The following is a 19,628-nucleotide window of genomic DNA, read 5'->3' as shown; positions in this document are numbered from 1 at the left end:
CAATAAACTAATTTCTTTTGAAAAGATGGTCTCCCTCACATTTATACATAGAACTACAGTGTAGGACCCCTAGTGGCTGATGTTATGTATTGCACATTCAAGGGGATTGTCCCTAATTGTTTGTTTCCCAGACCAATGTATCAGCTGTTCTCTGGGGCCCCTCTCTCACTCGGGGCCCCAGGCACTGCTTCGAAACGCAAAAGAAGCAGTTCTCTCAGCAGTTTTGCGTCACAGCTCCCGTGTGGTTAGCGACGCTTGTCCCTGGAGGGTTTTTCTTTCATTCCACGGCCGAGTCATGAGCCGGAGCGGTGCAGCTCTTCAGTTTGTGACCGGCATGCACTCGATATGAGCCACTGTCGCCCCGGCAACCTTTAAGAAATGTGAAATAGCCTTTAGGTAACGTCTGAGTGTGTTTGAAGGTCTGAGTCACGGCGTCTCACTTTTCTCTTGTTGTCAGGAGTTTTACGTTTGAAGGCTTTCACCTACAACGTGTGCCGGCCTCAGTTTGAGGTCATATGAGAGCAACAGAAAGACGACAGAGATGGTTGTCAGTGCAAAGATCGGTTTCTCTTACGATGTGTGGGACATAAGCTCACATAGAATATCGTAGGGTTTGTTATTCTGGACTAAGTCAGATCACTGAGGCTTCGTTACGTGTTAAAAACAAAGTTTTTGTGTCTGGACTTGTGGGCGTTAGTTCCAGTTTTTCTTTTGCCTCCTCAGACTCCTAGTATCAGGCTATAGAGCGGAGAAGCAGTGAACACACTGTCAATGGCATACTTTCCCAGTCACGAGGCCCATGAATGCAAAGAGTTTGTCCCTGTGTTGATAAAGAAGCGTCGGTCTTCATTCCTCGCCGCTGCTGTTGTGCATCGGCCTTGAAATTCCTGAAATCCAGACACCAAATGCCTGAAAGTCCCCGAAGTGAGCGACACTTTCAGATTGTGTTTCTCTCTGATGGGGAGCAGGGACTCACAGGCCGACACGTCTTCGTCCACTGCTGACACATGATCTCAGATACCCCCCCCTCTGGTGCTTGCAGACTGTTACCCCTGGGGGGGGGTGCAGGGGTAATAAACGCTCCTGTTTGCTCCAATCAGTGCAGACGTGGAGCAGATTTTAATCCCTGACATGAAAACATTCAGTCTGCTGCTCGTGAGTCTCACACAATCTGCAGAGTGTGTTCATACCTACACGCTGCAGAAAGTACCACTGTGGTATGAGGCCTGTTTCTACGTCCTCCAAGTGGAAGTATCTCAGCAGTACGGTGGCCCTGGGAGCTCAACACACGTAAAACACACACACATGCAAATACACAAAACACAACAAGAAGCGTTTCCAGGGGACGAACACGGATGAGACGCTCTTGAAGTGTGTCTCGTTTGAGGAGCTGCGTCCTTCAGAGGCTGCGTTTGAAGACCAACTGCGTCATAGCGGCACCTTTAGTCTTTTCCTGTTTCAATCCCTGAGAAACGAAGGCTCCAACCGTCGCGTCCTTCCCGTCCCAACCTGTCCCAGGATAGGTAGTTGCCATGGTTTGTGACTCGTGAAGTTCTGAGTAGAAGTTATACCCTCAGCGATGAAATATACGATTTACTTATAAAACTGTGATCACATGATTCAGATGTTTTTTGCAGATATATGCTTCAAAGAGTAAATGTTAATACGCACATGTAAGAAGGTGAACATCATAGTTGTGTTTTTCCATATTCATGATGCCTGACATGTTTTCAGCTCATATGAAACATGTTCAAATGACAGGAAAACAACTGCAGGTTAATAAACAGCTAGAATCAGAGTTGTAGAATTGAACAGTGTGTTAGGAGGTGACATGTTGACAGCAGGTGTGGGCGGGGCTTGTACTGACCGCTGTCACATTGTGTTTACAGCTCAGGGTCAAACATGAAGCCATCAAAAATAACCCAGAGCCAAGACTTTTAGACGAAGAGGAAACATGGAAACAGGAAACGATGCCACTTGTGTCTTTTGTTTCAGAGAAATCAGGACAAAAGATCCTAATATGAGCCTTGAGGTGTGTGATGCATGAAGATATGATAAACTATGTGCCACCCAAGTTATTAATATGTGGTGTAAGGTTGACTTTCTGTCAGTGAAATAAGAGAGTGTTAGTTTTTTAAATGGGGACGAAGACACAGTGTGTGAGTCAGCTTCTTTAAATCAGAGATTAAAATGTGCTTTTATTGCTCTGCATCCCCTGATTTGACCTCATTCTAGTTTTTATTATTGTAATAAATGGGTGGTCACGCTCAAATTTCTGTCATATGTTTAGTGTTTTGATTCTTTTATTTAGACTGTTGACTTTTAAATCATTTTTATGAGTGGGAGTGGTTTATATTATACTTAAAGGGATATTTAAGTTATCAACAAAGTTTTTTTTTAAAGTACCTGGAACATAAACTTAAGTAACACATTTGATTCTATTTATTTTATACAAGAAAAGAAAGAGGAATTAAAAATGAGAAGACAGAGCTGGAGACAGGAATCCTCTGTCCTGATGCAGATTAAAAACTTCTTATTCAAAAGTGCTTTGAACTATTAAACTATTTTACAAAGTCATATCCATCATTGTACTTTAATCTATTTTAGACAGTATTTATATCAATTTTCTCCTTCAACTTCTTTTTTAAAATGTGCTTTATAAATAAAACTACACACACACACACACACACACACACACACACACACACACACACACACACACACACACACACACACACACACACACACACACACACACACACACTCCTCCCACTCTGAGTCTCCTCCCACTTGCAGCCCAGTGAGTTTCAGGCTGCCTGTTTCTGTCCTCACGCACACTGCGGGGACACAGCGGCAGGTATCGGTCTCTTCTCTGCAGAGGAAACAAAAACCTCCACATGGAACCAGATGTGAAAGATATGATCCAGATGTGAAATGTAGCGGAGCCTCTGCGGAGAGAAACTCGTCTTTTTTTAACTCGTAACACAGGCGCGTTCATGTAGTTTGAAAGTTTTTAAAACAGAAATAAGTTTTGGGTTAATTCCAACATGCAGCCTTAGACCTGGAGTCGGTTTTCAGTCCGGAGGAGATGAGGAGCTGCAGAGTCTAACTCCAGAGGACGTCATGGGGAAATGGGAGCTGACTATGGTGAGTGTGAGAAGAGAGAAAAGTCACCTCAGCAGGATTCAGCTCCTCAGAGATGAATCTGTGTCTTTAGATGTGGGTCAGTGTTTGTCTGATTAATGTGTGAAATGTGTGAAAGAGTTGGTTTGTTTATCCACTGGAGAGTAAATGTGCAGTTTCCTGTGGGGTCGTTTTTTTGTGTAGTTACCTGTGGATGAATTGTGTTTTTATTCTGGTTAAAGTTGGTGACGAAATGTAGCTCAGAGATCATGTGAAGTTACCTGAGGATAGATTGGTTTTATTCTTTAATATGTGAAATATCCTGGGATCTGGGATTAGTTGGCTCTTTGCAGTTTATTCTTCAAAATGTAAAAGCTTTAAAAAAATTCCCCAGAGAAAACGTGTAGTTTCCTGTGGAGCAGTTTTCTGTGTAGTTCACCTGTTGGACTCTGACTCTGTTTGTGGAGAAAGTGCTTGAGGAGAAGCTGCTCCTTGTTTGTGTGTCTTCAAGTCACAGACATAACAAACATATCTGATTTATCTGGAAATATATAAACACGTCTAAAACTGCTGCACAAATAATAACGAAAAATACAAATTTAAGTTTTTTAAAATGATTGCACGGTGACAGATCCCTGCTGGAGGACGTTATCTGTGTTTCTAGATTTATTGAGAAATGTTTCACGACCTTCGAGGTTTTTCAAAGGGACATTGTTGAATCTCCGTGTGACTCAAATGTGAAATATTCACATGAGAGGGAAAAGCGACGTTGCACAAGATCAAGAACCATGACTGGGTCTGTTTGTTGGAGTTCAGGGCGGAGGAGTCGTGCTGCTGCTCCACGGTCTGTTCTGTCTGTAATATCCAATGCTGCTGTGGGCTGAGTGAGTGACATGCAAAGAAGAAACAAATCAAGGTTATTGTGACAGATGAGTCACAGGTTTGTTCCATTTTCACTGGAATAAAACAGAATAAATGACGATTATGTGGATTTTCCTGGAGTCTTTTCCCTCACGTTTAGATTTGATATTACACTGATTTGATGAATTGTCCTGCTGCCTCTCTGGCTCATCGGTAATCTAACGTCGTGTGTTTGCTCCAGATCTGCCCGGTGCCACCAGCTCCTCACGGACACAAGGCCCGGCTTCACATCTGCATAACGAACAAATGGTTCTATAGTTTCCGTGCCGGACAATAGGGTTTGTGTGATACTGGTCCACACTGGCCACCGCACAAGTACAACATAAAGACATTTAAATAACCTTTTACAGAAGAAGATAAAAGTCGTCTCGTTGGAGTGAATTGATTTTAAATTAAATCTGTTTGTTTCATCCCCTCGCTGCGGTGACTCACGCTGGTTGTGTTGTCAGATCTTGTGTATTTATACAGAACGACTCTGATCTTAAAGCTCAGGACACTTGTTTTTATTTTGTAAAGATTTGTGTCACATTTGCATATAAACCAGAGAATTAGACATTAGTCAAACATGAGCTCGTTCTGACTCTCATGTTTATAATGTGACACTTTGAAGGGACCGGGAAATAAAGAAGCGTCTCCACTTCCTCCCTCTTTAGAGAAATACCGGCAAAATATCTTAGATGCGAGTGCTAGCATCGGATAACGTAAGTAATGTCGCCGTGATGGACGTCGTCACGATTTGAGCAGGGAGAATTAACAAGAAATTACAATCTGGAAGGCGAGGGAAGTGAGAAGTGAGACAGAGATGCATGATGGGAAACGCAGGATCTGATGTTTATGGTTTTTATCGTAACAAAAAGTCAGGACGCGTTGACCTGAGTTTCTTCTTGGTTTGTTGATCGGCAGCTTGTCGTTCCCTCGGACCTGCCTCTCATCCTGCTTCTACAATCATCTGGTTCTCAGACTGAACAAGTTGCTCGTCTTCTGCTCAAACACTTATCGATCAAACATCTGACCTCTTGCCTGAATATGGAAATGAAGCAGCACGTTTGAATTAAATGCTGACGAGTGGAGCTGAGTCTTCACCGGTCACTGGAGGTGAAGATGAAGGAAACAGACTCCTGACATTTCGGATCCGCTCCGGTGTTTTGCTTTGATGCACCAACCTCTTGATAATCCTCTTATTTGTCCCCAAACATTCGTGTTCACCTTCAAAACTCCTGGAAATCTCTCCTTCCTGTGTTGCAGGGAAACTGTGAAAACAGGACGTGAAGTGCACGAACGTCTCACAATAACAACCGTTCACGTGTTTGTGCACTCGAGCTGCAGGATGATGATGAGTTAAATATTACCTAGTAATTGTGGTTCATAGGGGATCAGTGTGTGTCTCAGTGGTGGTGTTGTGTCACTTGTTTGTGTGTGTGTTGGTTCACCAGGCCTGCTGCTATTTTTACCTCCTCGTGGTTCGACCTCTGACCTTAACGTTGTGACCAGTAACACTACTGGATCTGTGTTTGTGTATAGGACCCACATCTGTGTATCATCAAGACACAAGCCGGGGTTTTAAACAGCAGCCACTCTGAAAAACTCCCATTTTCTACCATCACCAGAACCCAGTGCAGGAGTGGGGCGAGGAGTTTGAGGATGGCGCCGTGTACGGGATCACCCTGCGCCGGGAGCCCGCCCCCCCCTCCGCCCCCCAAACCGACGATGCAAATCCGTCCTGCGCCTTCGTCCAGTACCGAACCTGCAAGGTGCGGCGCCTGAAGGCCGCCACGCTGGAGCTGCTGGTCAACCACCTGCTGGACCCGAGCTACCAGGAGCAGGACTACAGCACGATCTTCCTCTCCACGTACAGAACGTTCACCGGCAGCTCCAAGCTCATAGAGCTGCTCTTCCAAAGGTAACTCAAGATAATGTCAAGGGCTTAATTCTGGGAACGTAATAAAGTCACCACGTTGAGTCCGGGGCTCTTTATGCCTCGTTTCCCTGACAGAGCGATTCTCTGCTCTGAGCTTTGATGTCATAATAAGTGTCTGGCAGGTGCTCATTATCTGGAAGCCTTCGACAACAACAATTGTGCACAGAGCGGTTTGAGGCTGCGGCCGGCAGAGCTGCAGCTCAGGGCTTGGATCACCGCAGGGGAAAATAATAATTAAAATAAAACAACCGACAAACAAAATAGCGTTCAGGGTTCAAGGGCACTGTGACGTTTTTTTTAAAAGCTGTTTTCATCGTTGCAGAGACAGTGCTGCGTCAGACCTGGACAACTGTGAATGCTACAGGAGGTAAGAGGACGACTCTGAACCTGCAGACACTTTATATCTGATATATCTGCCGCTCTGGTTGAATGTGACTGTTGCTCTTTGTCCCCAGCCCTCTGTTAGCCTTCATCCAGACGTGGTTGGATGAGTTCAGCGAGGACTTCAGGGACCCCCCCCGGCACTCGGCCCTCCGGCTGCTGCTGGATCACCTGAGCATCAGCTCCGCGGTGCTCGACAACATGCGCAGCCAACCCAACTTCTGCTCGTTGGCCGGGCAAGCTGAGGCGCTGCTCAAGAGCTTCCAGAGAGAAGGTACAACATGGTCCAGAGTGGTGAGGCCTTTTGTGTGGATGGGAAAACCCCCCCTCACTCATTTGACTCCTGCTCTGTGTGTTTGTTCAGAACCGGAGACGGACGTCGGTTCTGCTCTGGCGGATCTGGATCAGGAGGCCGAGGGATCTGGTGACGACGAGGATTCAGGATGTGAAAACTCTCTGGATCCAGGTGGGATCATGGATTTCTCTGCTGCTGCCGTTGCCGAACAGCTCACCCGCATGGATTCTGTACGTGAGCGGCTCCGTATTCACACGCGTCCACCGTTCTCCATTCCTGATTAACAGCTGACTAATGGTTTTCATGTGTTTTCAGGCTCTGTTTGTCCGAGTGGTGCCGTACCAGTGTCTGGGCTGTGTGTGGTCTCAAAGGGACAAGAAGGAGAACATGTCTCCCACCATCCGGGCCACCATCTCCCAGTTTAACGCCGTCACCAGCCAGGTGATCATGTCGCTGCTCTGCCAGCCCACGGACGCCACCTCCAGTCCCACCTCCTCCTGCCTCCCCCCCACTACTCCTGCACTAAGGGCCCGCATCATCGAGAAGTGGATCAGAGTGGCACAGGTCAGACAAACTCAGAAACAACACGATCCCCGGGACATTCGATCTGATATCAAGTGAATCCACTGATCGTGAATCTTCTCTCCTGCAGGAATGTCGTCGGCTGAAGAACTTCTCGTCTCTCAGGGCGATTCTGTCGGCGCTTCAGTCCAACGCCGTCTACAGGCTGAGAAAGACCTGGGCGGCTGTCAGCAGGTGAAGTTGGGATATAACCACGTCTCTATGGTTGTGTTTACATCTTGTGCTGCATATTTGTTCTTTAACGAGGTTATTGACGCCTCATCCAGAGCAATTCACTGCCACTGACGGAGCAAGTCAGCAAATACCTTTGACTCATAATCTGTGTCAGGTCACGAACATTGTGGTGACGCCTGACTTCATGTTTGTGCTGTGAACATCTGGACCAAGAAGTGAAGTGAAACATCTGTACAAGTGTCTAATACTTTAAATGGCTGCGTATTCACTGTTCCTGTTCTTCTTCCAGAGAGAGCATGGCCACGTTCAACAACCTCTGGGAGACCTTCCCTGACGAGAACTGTGTCCTCACCAACAGAGAGCTGCTGGTGGAGGTGAGGAGGAAACCACACGCTCTACACTTCTATTAGAACCTGTGTTTTATGTGTAATAGACACAAACCAATATCTATATTTGTATCCTGCAACGTCACAATTTCACATTTATTCATCATCAAACTTTCAAATCCAGTCTGTCCATGAACAACTGATGTTTGAGGAAGAAGGTGCAGGATCATTTAACAAAAGATCATTTTAAATAAAACATCCCACCAGCACTTATTCAGTCAGTTTAAATCAATATAGATAATTATCTATAATGCTAAGGGTTCATGTTAAGAGGTGAGATCGTAGACTTTATATAAAGAGGCTGAGATACATTCATAAATACTATAAGTGACTGATTAGATTACTTTGAATTTCCTTATGCAATGTATAAATTTAATGTTCGTGCAGGAAAGTCGTCCTGCTGCATCTGCCCATGTGCTGTCAGTCAAATCAGAAATCTGAAACGAAATCATGAATACGTGATGAACTGCTGAGGAGCGTTCCTGAAAACATGTTTGGAAATGATTGTCTTCCTGTGTATGGATTTTCTCTTTCAATTATTAAGAAGCTTCATTTCTCGGCATGTTAATGTGAAACCAGAGGCCTCCGGCACATCGTGTTCCCGGCTTTTTCTTTCATATCGTCTCCTTCAGGCGACTGCGTCAGAGGCGTCTTGTGTCTCGTTACAGTGAAAGGGCTCTAAAGTCAATAGTTCACACAACAGTTCGCTCTGCACACAGCAACCGGGCGACTCGCTCGGGAAAAGATCAGAGACTCTTCACGAGGAATCTTTGATCTTTGTGTTGCTGTTCTCCTCCTTTTTCACTTTGCTTTGTGGTTTTAATCAGGTGCGGCCTTTTCTGAATGGAGTTTTTATGTCAACACAATCAATCATACATGTATAATATCACACACAAACTTGGACTCCCTCCCTGCCTCCCTGTCGCAGGAGAACCATTAAACAGGATGTTCAAGTTAATGTGTAATAAACCTTGAAGAATTTGCTCCATAAGGAACTTTCTCGTGAAACCTTTAAACCCATCTTGCACATGAAAATACGTGCATGTAAAACCCGGTTGGTTTTATGTAACACTTATTGCACTTGCCGTTGTATGTGTCCTACATCCTTTGACTGAATATAGCTCCGTCTGACCCTCTGTGACAGGACGGAGGCCAGGCCAGCGTGGATAACATTTCTCCAAAGATATCCAAGCGGTGTCCGATCTCCAGACAGATGGTAAGGTCCAACTCTGGAGAGGAGAGAAGGGTTGAGATGTGTCGAGAAGCCCAGTGGCTCCAGTTCCACTGAAAAAGGCTCTGAGAAGCAAAAGTTTCATTTCTGTGCAACTTTTAAATGTCACCTCTTTCATACTTTTCAGCGTTAAAAGCTGGTTTTACCTCAGTGTGGGTGGAGGATCTCAGAGACCAGCAGCTATCTTTAGCCCTGGACAAGTTTCAGACAGCCTCAGATCAGCAGGATTATAGGAGAGTAATAATAGACCAGACTGGGGTCGTTATGAGTCATATGCACATTCTCCTGCGCTGTAACATAAACCCACAGTGCTGCAAACTGGGACATGAGCCTGTGTGAATGTCGCCCTGTTCGAACTCGTTCGAAAAAGGGCTGCTGCTGGATTTGAAAGACAAATGAACAGATGCCGTGACAATGGAACAGGAGCAACACTCCAGCTGCTCTCAGACCTGCACGGAACTCTGCAGAGTCTCTGTGCAGATGTCTGAGTCAGTCGCTGAGGACGTTCATATGTGAAAGACAAACTCTGGACCCAGTTGTCCAGACAGTAACAGTCTTGTGTAACGTGCACCGTGCTCATGTGTCGTCTCCCTGCAGAGTACGTCCAGTGGAGTGGTTCCGTACCTGGGGACGTACCTGACCGTCCTCACCATGCTGGACACCGCTCTGCCCGACACTGTGCAGGTACAGAAACGTCTGTGTCATGTCTGACTCATCACACTCAGCACAAAGGATAAGATGGATGGGTGGAGTCTTTTTCAATGAGCTGACTTCCAGTTTGACCCAAAACATTTAAACATGTGAAGGCAACACCCTCTTAGTCACAGCGTTTAGTTTGACTCGTGTGTGCTTTGGTCCCAGAGTCAATAACCTTTAGTGCTGGTGTTTTGTTTTATGTTTTTTTAAATATCACTGACCTGAATTTAATCGCATGGTTGCAGATGAGTACACACGTACAAATAAATGAATATTAAAGGAAGGTTTATTCTTCACACAACAGTAGTTTGAAACATTTCTCAGTTTTTTCAGATTTCATTCAGTGAATAAGTAGTTAATTATTAATAAAAGCACTAAATAAATCTTCTCTTTCGACAGAGTGGACTCATAAACCTGGAGAAGAGACGAAGGGTGAGTGGAACCTCTTCTATCTTTCTATCTGCACATCAGATAAACACAAAGGTGTCGACTTCTTCTCTCAGCGTCACATACCTGAGCAGTTGGGGCGTGTAGAGTGTTTGCATTGTCAAAGTAAACAGAGCGGCTGAACAGTTCCCGACTTGTTGTTGGGTCGATGACGCTCCGGACGCCTTCAGGAAAGTTTTTTTTTTTTTTTAAATATTCACAGGATCACCTCCCTCCTGACAGGTTGTGTTACAGACGACAGGAACATCCCACCGTCTCTCTGTCGCTCTGCTTATGTGACGTTGTTGTTGTGTCCCTGCAGGAGTTTGAGGTTCTGTCTCAGATCCGTGTGCTGCAGGCGTCCTGCTCCCAGGACAACCTGCCCCATCACCCCCGAGTCGCCGCCTGGCTGCAGGGACACAGGCTGCTCACTGACCAGGAGAGGTGAGAGCGGTGAAGCCCAATAAAACATGTGCTGGTTAGAATGTCCTGCTCCACTAATTTAATGACGACTGGTCTGTTAATCACGTCTTGTTATCAGGTGAGGTGATTATGCGGCGTTGTCATAAAGACGATGTCATCTGACATTTTAAAATGCAAAATATGAAAATATTCCCACGACTGAACTCTGATGGTGAAGCAGCGTTGGAAACAACAGATCTTTCCTGGATCCTGGGTCCAGTGACAACAAATGAAACATCTGTGAAATAATATAAAGATTCAGCAAATTATTATATTATTATCAAATGTTATTCAAATTTTCAAGCATTAGACACAGTTGTCATTCAAATGTTTACATTTTTAGTCCAAAATTGTGCTTTTGCTTTGAAAATTGTAACCAAATTTCTTTGGTGGAGGAAGGAAGAAACATTTTTACGTAAGAAAAAGTACAAAAAAACATTTACTCAAGTAAAAGAACCACATTAACCTTTCTTCTTGAGTAAAAGTCAGGAAGTAGTTGCTTTTAAATATATTTAAAGTATTAAAAGTAAAGTGCCCGCTGTGATTGGATCAATTCCCCTCTCATTATTAAACTAAAAACGATATGTTGTAGAACAATATTTGTTATAAGCAGTGGAGTAAAAGTGTAAAGTATGCGAAAAATAAATCTACTTCAATAAAGTACAGATACATGAAAAATGTACCGTAACGATGTAAATGTACTTTGTTTCATCACTTCCCTGAGACATGTCGGCAGTTAGCCAGAATGCTGCTGAGGAAACTTTGAACTAACTCACTAACCAGCCAGTGTTTATTCTTTTAATATTTAACCCTTTGAGTCTGTTGGGGAGAATAAAAAATGTGCTTTTCACAAAGTCTATGCAATAAAACCAAAGGAATGAGTAGCCAGCGTGAAAAACACTGTTAAAACCGGCCGACGCGACACAAATCAAAGCTGCAGCCTGTGTTTGTTATTGTGCAGAATCTGACACGTGATCCTGCAGAATTGTCATCGTTGTGTTTGTTGTGTTTCAGCTACGAGGTGTCGAGGCAGCTGGAGCCTCCGGTGGACGTCTGCTCCCCGACTCTGTGGAGCCACCGCACGCTCAGCAAGAAACTCTCCAGGTGTGATTTGAATATTTAAACACACACATTTCACTACACACACACATGCCACTTCACCTATGAAGTCAGTGCAAACACGGAGGAGCACGTGTTGTATTTGTGCTGATCCACAGTACGAGAGGACATTTCTGAAACAGCTCTATAATGGTCATGGATTAATCTCTGTCTGGTTCCTCGTCTGTCCTCAGTCTCCTGACGGTGAGCGATGGGTCGAAGAAGGTCCCGGCCGACCAGATCAGCGTCTCCTCCTCTGGATCCAGTGGATCAGAGATGGAGGATCTCTCCTCCCCGAACTCGGCCTGTTCCATCAGACTGCAGGTAAGAAGCTGTGTGTGTCTCTGTGTGTGTCTCTGTGTGTGTCTCTGTGTGTTGTTCATGTTTATTAATCTTCTTTGCCTTTGTCATCGCCGTGGTTCTGTCCGCCCTTTGTCCTTTTACAGCGAAACACTGGAGTCTTTGTTGAAAGTGTCGTCACACTGCTTCATCTAAAGCGTCTCTGTGCTCGACACAACATCCACTATTTACACTTCACGAACAATTGTCCCATTTTTAAATCGCCCAACAAACCCTGGAGCAATTCTAATGAGGAGAAAATTACACTGAACGGCTTCTGAGACGGAGAATAACACAATCTCCCTTCACTGAAGATCATTTCTTAAGATTTATGGAAACAAGCGTGAGGTTTTACGTTGAGGTGGTTGTTTAAAGTTGCTGCACAGCGGCTCAATAGCTTCACTGCTCCCTGTACAACAATCAATATATGATACAAATTCTATTATCATATTCTCCCTCTGGTCTTTGTCTCCCTCTTGTCTTCTGCAGTCCTTTCACAGCTCATGCAACAACGTGTCCGAGCCCTTCTCCTTGTCCTCCTCTGCCTCCTGCTCCCCGTGCTCCTCCGCCGCCTCCTCTCCAGACTCTCCCACTCCCTCCAGCTCCCCCTGCGACTGCCGGGCGGACCCTCACCCCCCGGCCTCGTCATGCGGCGGCGGCGCACGGCCGAAGTCTTCCCTGGCCTCCCACCACAAACGCTCCGTGTCCATGACCTCTCTGCCCGTGTACAACCGCCAGGTGGCCGACACGTGCATCGTCAGGGTGAGCGTCGACTTGTCCAAGAGCAACGGCAACATGTACAAAAGCATCCTGGTGAGTTTATCTCCGAGAACTGATTTAGAAATGTATATATCGAGAAGATAACTATCTGAGGACAAACTTTGAGTATTTCTCACAACTGCACGTCTGATTCTTTGTCTTTCACAGTTGACCAGTCAGGACAAAACTGCTCATGTGATTCAGAGGGCGTTGGAAAAACATCACCTTGAGCACATGAGCTGGAAGGAGTTCACCCTGACGCAGGTCATCTCCCAGGACAGAGGTCAGCGCTGAGCCGCTCACACGGAAAATACTCTGCCGTGAAAAATAACCTGTTTTTGACACTTTGTTTTTTATTTCTGTTTTCAGAGCTGCTCATCCCAGACAAAGCAAACGTCTTCTACGCGATGTCCACAACAGCAAACTTTGACTTTGTCTTACGGCAATTTCCCAAAGGCCAGAAGAAGCCACTGAGGGCCACGTCCAGCCTGGGGCGATACACAAAGTAGCTCAGAGGGTCTGGAGGAGCTTCTAGATGTCCCTGAAGGTCGTCTCACTTTTAAACAGAGGAAACTTTTTAAAATGTGACAGACAAGACGATGCAGAAGCACTTTATGAAGAGGAAGCAGCCGAAACTGATGAAGCTGAAGAGAAACGCCTGGATCAGACTTGCTTTTATTTCCTGTTGGAATAAACTGGGCATGAATCTGAGCATCAAACCAAAGAACTCCTTGATTTTTTCCGCTGAGGTGTTTGAGTCCGCCGCTCGAGGTCACTTCATTTAGTCGTTGCTATGAGGACGTGCACAGAAACGCCGTCCATCAAAGAGCAACACGTGCTGACATCAGCGACCTATATATCTATATATCTATATATATATACATGAACGTTGAGAAATAACACGGCTGGACGCTAACAATAACCTGTGTGTTGGAAAAGGGAATATGGGTCAGATGCTGTGCACAGCCGGTATCTAACTCCCGGCGCCCCCGCGGCGAGCTGTCGGCCTGCTGCAGATGAGACCCCCTGCTGTGCTGACGTGTTGCCATACGAGGAGTGGGAGGAGACGCTCTCAGCAGGGATCAGCGTGTTCCCTGCGCGTCTCAGACATGTTGCCGTGATGCTTATCGTGCGCGACTCGCAGCCCCGACCGGAAAGATGGCATTCCTGAACTCTGGTTACCATGGCAGCAGCAGCAGATGTTTGATGGACGGGGACGTAAATGCAAATGAAGCAACAATAAGGGCGAACTGTTCTTTCAGTGACTGAGTCAGATGTTTTCTATTTATTTTCACTTTGGTTCCACTACGGTTCACCTTGAATGCACCTTTATTGACACGTTGTGATGACTCACGAGGATTTAACTTGTCCTCTGACTCTGATTTGGAGACATGGTTGATTTAATGTGGCCAGAATTTCTGATGAAAACTTGTGAGAATATTTAAAATGTTTTATTTTGTAACTTAATTGTGTTTAACAGTGTGGCTCAGACTTGTGGAGCTGGGATGTAACTGGTCCTGTGACGTGATCGTTTGACAACAAACCACAACCTCCCCAAGAATGAACATTTTAGAATAAACTTATTTCTCCTGAAACTGTGCAATATCACCCCCTCTCCTGGTAACTTATAAATAATCTTGGCTTATAAATAACTGCAAATTGTTCAATCTTTTTTGATGAAGACAAATGTCAGAGTTGTAAAACAAAATGAATAAACTGTCTGAAAAAATGAATTTCTGCCAAATTTCCATTAAACAAATGTACTTATTGTCCTTTTTTTGCCTGTATGTTGTCATGGTAACAGTGTACTTTGTCATACAAGTGCCTAAGATATATATGTTTTTACATAAGTCAGCAAACGGTCCTGGTCAAAACTTGGGCAACCTCTGAATTTCAAATATCTTTAACACACGTCGACCTGATAACATTAATAATATGGTTTCTTTCTTGGCTCAGATCCCGTCCTTCCACCAAGTTTCACCAGAATCAGTTGTGTAATTTTTGTGTAATCCTGGTCAAAGAGGCAGGGATACTCCAGCGTGGTACTTCCGGGTGTGTGCCTGTCAGGTAAGGCTGAGGGTGAAGGAAGCCCACCCTCACCTGGCTCACGTCATCGATGACAAGCAACATGGCGACTGTCGAGGGGAGTTGATCCAGAAATCCACGTGTTAGGAGGAAATTGACGCAGGAGGAGGTGAACAAAGCTAATGGATCAAGTTTAACACAACTTTCACTAGAACACGTGTTTGTTACACCGGCAGGTTTTGTGGAGAGCGAGCGAACAGAAGCTGAAACATACGGAATAAAGTGTTTTATTGTGTTGCGTTTGATACGAGGGAGGAATCGTCGTCTGAAAAGCCACGAGGGGAAGATTTGTTTGAGCAATTTGTTGGATTTGGCTAAAACCACCTGAGAGAATCATCCTGGTCAACACCATCACTCCCATCTGACATCAGACGCCTCATCAAAGAGCAGCAGGTCCAGGCCTTTCATCTGCGAGGTGAGTGACATATATACTGTATGTGTTCAATAGTTAAGTGTCGCCCCCTGTAGCCGATGTTGTGAAATTGCTCTTCACAGAACAGAAGTTCACCACCACTGAACTAAACTTTTCCTCCAGGCCTCAAAATAACAATCAGTCAACCTGTAGAAAACATTCTGAGGCAGGAAAACACAAGAAACGATAAGAAACCAGACAAACGTGTCAAAGTCAGAAAGAAAAATATATAAATATATAATACATATGATAAATAAAAAGTTAAAAAGCCAAGAAATGAGAGGAAAGTACAGTTTGGTTTCCTGTTCGAAGTGGAAGACGTCACTGGACAATCTGTGCAGTTCATCATGTCAACTGAACAAACAGCAAACAAAGACGTTTTGTGAATTCAAATGAATGGAATCAGTTTCTTGGAAGAACAAACAAAGAGATTTGTTTCTTGAAAGCAAACAGTTTTTTTCTTTAAAGGTTTCGTCTTATTTACCTGCTTCACATGACGTCAAAGGCTCGTTTCTGGTTTTATGTTTTATTAAATTTCCCCCTCGATCAACCCAACAACGGGACAGTGACCATGTTTCCATTGGCACCGATTATTCACTGACCTCATTCAGAATGAGACGTTGTTTTGATTTGTTTACATGATTTGCAAAGAGAATCTGGATTATGACTCGCGCCATTACGACAAATCTTATTCCATCAATTTTAAAACCCCAACCTGAAATAGTTGAATGTACGATGCTGCTGTTTTCACCATGTTTTTGAATCATCCAGCCGTGAGCCTCAAAGCGCTCCGGGGTCACAGTATAACATTAAATATTGTGTATTGCAAAGAATTTGGACAAATTGCACCATCACACAACTTTTATGTTTGTAGCCCTGTATTTAGTATTTCTATTTTATTGAATGTTGTATTTCCATTTTATTATATTCGCACGTCTATTCTTATCGTATTCATTCTAGAATCTGCTTCTTGTTTTTATTTCTTATTACATTTCCCCCCTCGCTCTGCTTCGATCTTGTGCTGATGTGTCAGTGCATGAATTTCTTCTCCTGAGAATCAACAACTCCATTTCATTTTTCCATCTTGTTTACACCCTGGTTACGTGTCGTTGACGTATACATGTCTAAAGTCAGAATATGTCCATGTGTCTTTATTCCATTATTTCTTATGAGTACAACCTGACTCAGGTAATGAGACACTGCTGTTTCCATGGCAGCGTGTTATTCAGCCTTTTGCCTGAATCCAGTTCATCTCAGAATATTAGTGACCATATAAATAAATGAGTGGAATGGATCGAACTCATTTACTACAAGTTGCACAATGTCGCCGCTTGGTGGCGTCAGAGAGCTGCTCGCTCGGCCTCCAATGAAGTCACTGTCAGTTGGGTGTATTTACATCGAGACACCACTAGGGCGCAGCAGCAACTTTTGCGTTGGAACACGTGTGTAGCCTGGCTGTGTTCGTATGTATATGGTGCAGAGTATTGTGTGTGTGTGTGTGTGTGTGTGTGTGTGTGTGTGTGTTTTGAAATAACACAACCTTGCATAACTTAAAACCCTCACGTCGTGAACACGCACTTCCTTTCTTCGTATCGACACCGATTCGTCTCTTTTGAAATAGAAACGCTAATAATATCTCCGTCTGTCCTCTGCTGAGCTGACCTGTCTCTGTCCACTCAGAGACACAGCTCTCAGCACGTGTGTGTGTGTGTGTGTGTGTGTCTGTGTGTGTGTCGGAGGGGATGCACAGGTCAGCAGTTCTGAAGGAGAAACAGGACACTGCCCCTCATCCAATACTTTCTCATGTATTATGTATGCACGTGATGTCCGGCTGCAGGCACACATCATATCACTGCTGCTTCTGAGCCACATCCACGATGCATCTGCCCCGGGGGCCGTGCAGACCGGAGGAGACGCTCAAGGTCTTATCTGGATTTGTCCAGGAAATGTGCGTGGCGTGATGAAGACTGATGAAGACTGATGAAGACTGATGACACGTGGAGTTTAGCCGTCAATGTAATCGATGGTCTTCACTCCCGTTGACCCCCGGAGTGTGTGAGGGAGTCAGGAGAGGGATCTGCTCAGTGTGAAAGTCAGGAGAGGTTTCTACAAGGTCTCAGGCTTGTGGAGCATTTTGGTTTTCCACCTACATGTAATAACAAAGCAGGGAACAGTCAGAAGAACCAGATCAAATGGAACAAAGACTCGGTTCAGACCTTACGTTTCAGGTGGTCACGCACTAATGAAGATGTAATACTGGATAATGGATTTCCCTCTAAAATCCTCCACTGCTTCATCACAGGTTGCACGAGGGGCGATGACATCACATCCTGTGTGGTGGGGAGGCGAAAAGGAAGTACAGCATAAACACTGTAAAACAAAGCTGTGTGGGAATTCTGCCCATGCAGAGTTAGTGGATTGTGTTACATCAGAGGTCGTGACCCCTTGATTCTGGTTTGATAATCACAGGACTTAGAGGAGTGAGGAAATGTTTGTCACCTCACTGACGTCTGTGTGGAGGAGAGAGGCATTCAGCTGTTTACATTTCAGCACCAGAGGAAAAGAGGCACCGGGGCGGGGGGGGTTTGTACTGCACATGGGTTGAGGTCAATTAGTTGCTGCCATGTTTTCACAATCTACATGGATGATACACACGTGGCTGAAACAAAGCCGTCTGTGCTCCACACTCACTGAACACAACCCTGTTCCCTATTCTCAGAAGAGGAAGTGAGGTGGATATTAAGTGCATATACACACACATATATATATATATATATATACGTGCGTGTGTCACATGGACACGCACGTGTATACAAACACCGCCTCGCTGTGAGTGACAGTCGTGCCTGTTTGCACTAATGCACCCCTGGATATTCTTGGCAGGCTTCAGGTCTGTTTTGCCATATGTGCACACGCATGTGAATATGCATGAAAGGCTGAATATAACCCTCCCCCCCCCTTCCTGACATTGATGCACACATTTAAACTCACTTACAGATATTCTGCAGCCACATGTGTTATTCATGGCTTCTCTCCGCCCCTCTCCTCTGAAAATGAATGGAGGTTGATGAGTTTAACCTTTTCTGTGCTGCAACGTTTGGAGATCGTAGAATTATGTTTGAATTGTTGTCGCTGTGATGTGGTTCAGGTGTTTCTCTCTTCGTGCCTCTAAGTTTAACTCACTGTCTGAGCTGGAGAAGGTATATTTTTATCAATGGGACATTGAGTTCTCTATCAAGCATGTGTGCAAATCACCAGAGCTTCTTCTTTTCTTTAAGGAGACGACTGACTGAGACCGAGTGGGATCTTTAGATGTGTCTCATTTTGGATTCTGTCACAGGGATCTGGGCTTGTTGTCAAAAAGCAAGTCATAAAATAAATGTGTTTTATGTATTCAAAGTGCTTTACAAGATTCAAATGGAGAATTGAAGCCACAGTTAAAAGCAGATTGAAGTCAGACCATATGTGTGGGAACCTTTTAAGATATGAAATACTCATGAACATAAAGATACAGAACAGTATGTACATTTTAAACCCTATAAAAAAGGAATGTACTATATGAATGTTACATATTTGTAATGGAGTGTTTGCATAGTATCTGTGGATGTGTATAATTATAATGTACTGCCTGTGTGTGTGTGTGTTCTAAACGTTTGACACATACCTTTTATTTGTATTCTCCTCCTCCTGTAGATAATAAGCAGGATATTATTTCATACCTTCAGGTCTATGACACAAAAACAATATCCAGTCATCCAGTCGTGTATTACACACCGCTGGTAAAACCCAGGTGGGTCATTTCTGAGTCATTGTTATGACTTATGGGGAAAAGACCCCGTGAATCACTGAGCTCACGTTAGAAGAACCTCTGTCTTGAAGACGGATGTTCGACCACGTCCATAATTTCCCCAGCAGAGACTTCCACGTGCTTCCTGTGACCTCATTTCCTTTTCCACCTTTAAAACATAACGTCCTTCCCATTCTCTCCTGGTTCGTGTGGTCAAGTGTTTTTTTTTTTTTTTGCACGCCTGTGCTGTGTGTATGGTGACGCTGTGTGCTGGTCTATTTTTAGACCGTGGGCCTAGTTGCACGCCTCACCTTCATGGATGGATTTTATGTGCATGTGCATGTGCTTGTGTGTGTGTGCGTGAACGGCGAGTGTGTGCGGCGCGCTCGCCTCCTCCGGTGTGTGATTCATGCGGTGACGCAAACGGCCTCAGTCCCTCGCACGCCCGGCCCCGGCACATGGCTCTCAGACAACACACTCCCTGGCTTCACGTGCTCCACGACCCCCTTCATCTCCTTCAGCCTTGTTGTTTTTTTTTTTTATTCTACCAAGA

The 19,628-nt window shown here is 44.8% G+C and overlaps 1 protein-coding gene across 2 annotated transcripts; it reads left to right on the top strand.

Annotated features, from left to right (window-relative positions):
* The first annotated feature begins 2,811 nt into the window (after positions 1–2,811).
* LOC118123929 (ral guanine nucleotide dissociation stimulator-like) lies at positions 2,812–14,563 on the top strand. 2 transcript variants are annotated; one of them, XM_035181639.2, is made up of 17 exons: positions 2,812–3,147; positions 5,652–5,944; positions 6,285–6,329; positions 6,418–6,617; positions 6,708–6,868; positions 6,954–7,202; positions 7,291–7,394; positions 7,684–7,768; positions 8,925–8,996; positions 9,609–9,695; positions 10,107–10,139; positions 10,456–10,577; positions 11,610–11,699; positions 11,888–12,017; positions 12,522–12,845; positions 12,960–13,074; positions 13,161–14,563. In XM_035181639.2, exons 1-17 carry the CDS (start codon positions 3,124–3,126, stop codon positions 13,298–13,300), a joined length of 2,274 nt encoding a protein of 757 aa, XP_035037530.2. In that variant the 5' UTR covers positions 2,812–3,123; the 3' UTR covers positions 13,301–14,563. The 2 variants fall into 2 exon arrangements, with proteins under 2 accessions (XP_035037530.2, XP_047199824.1); XM_047343868.1 differs by lacking the exon at positions 8,925–8,996.
* Positions 14,564–19,628: the final 5,065 nt, after the last annotated feature.

The sequence above is a fragment of the Hippoglossus stenolepis genome, chromosome 16, assembly GCF_022539355.2.
Source record: "Hippoglossus stenolepis isolate QCI-W04-F060 chromosome 16, HSTE1.2, whole genome shotgun sequence".
Lineage (NCBI taxonomy): Eukaryota > Metazoa > Chordata > Actinopteri > Pleuronectiformes > Pleuronectidae > Hippoglossus > Hippoglossus stenolepis.
The sequence above is the reverse complement of the archived record's forward strand: the minus strand, read 5'-3'. Positions and strand labels throughout refer to the sequence as shown.

What these genes read in the sequence shown, in the direction of transcription:
- LOC118123929 (XM_035181639.2), top strand. Translation starts at nt 3,124, where the DNA reads ATGGGGAAATGGGAGCTGACTATG. An exon ending in AGCTCACCCGCATGGATTCT is followed by an intron (nt 6,869 to 6,953) that starts GTACGTGAGCGG and finishes ATGTGTTTTCAG; the next exon opens with GCTCTGTTTGTCCGAGTGGT. An exon ending in GTCCGATCTCCAGACAGATG is followed by an intron (nt 8,997 to 9,608) that starts GTAAGGTCCAAC and finishes GTCTCCCTGCAG; the next exon opens with AGTACGTCCAGTGGAGTGGT.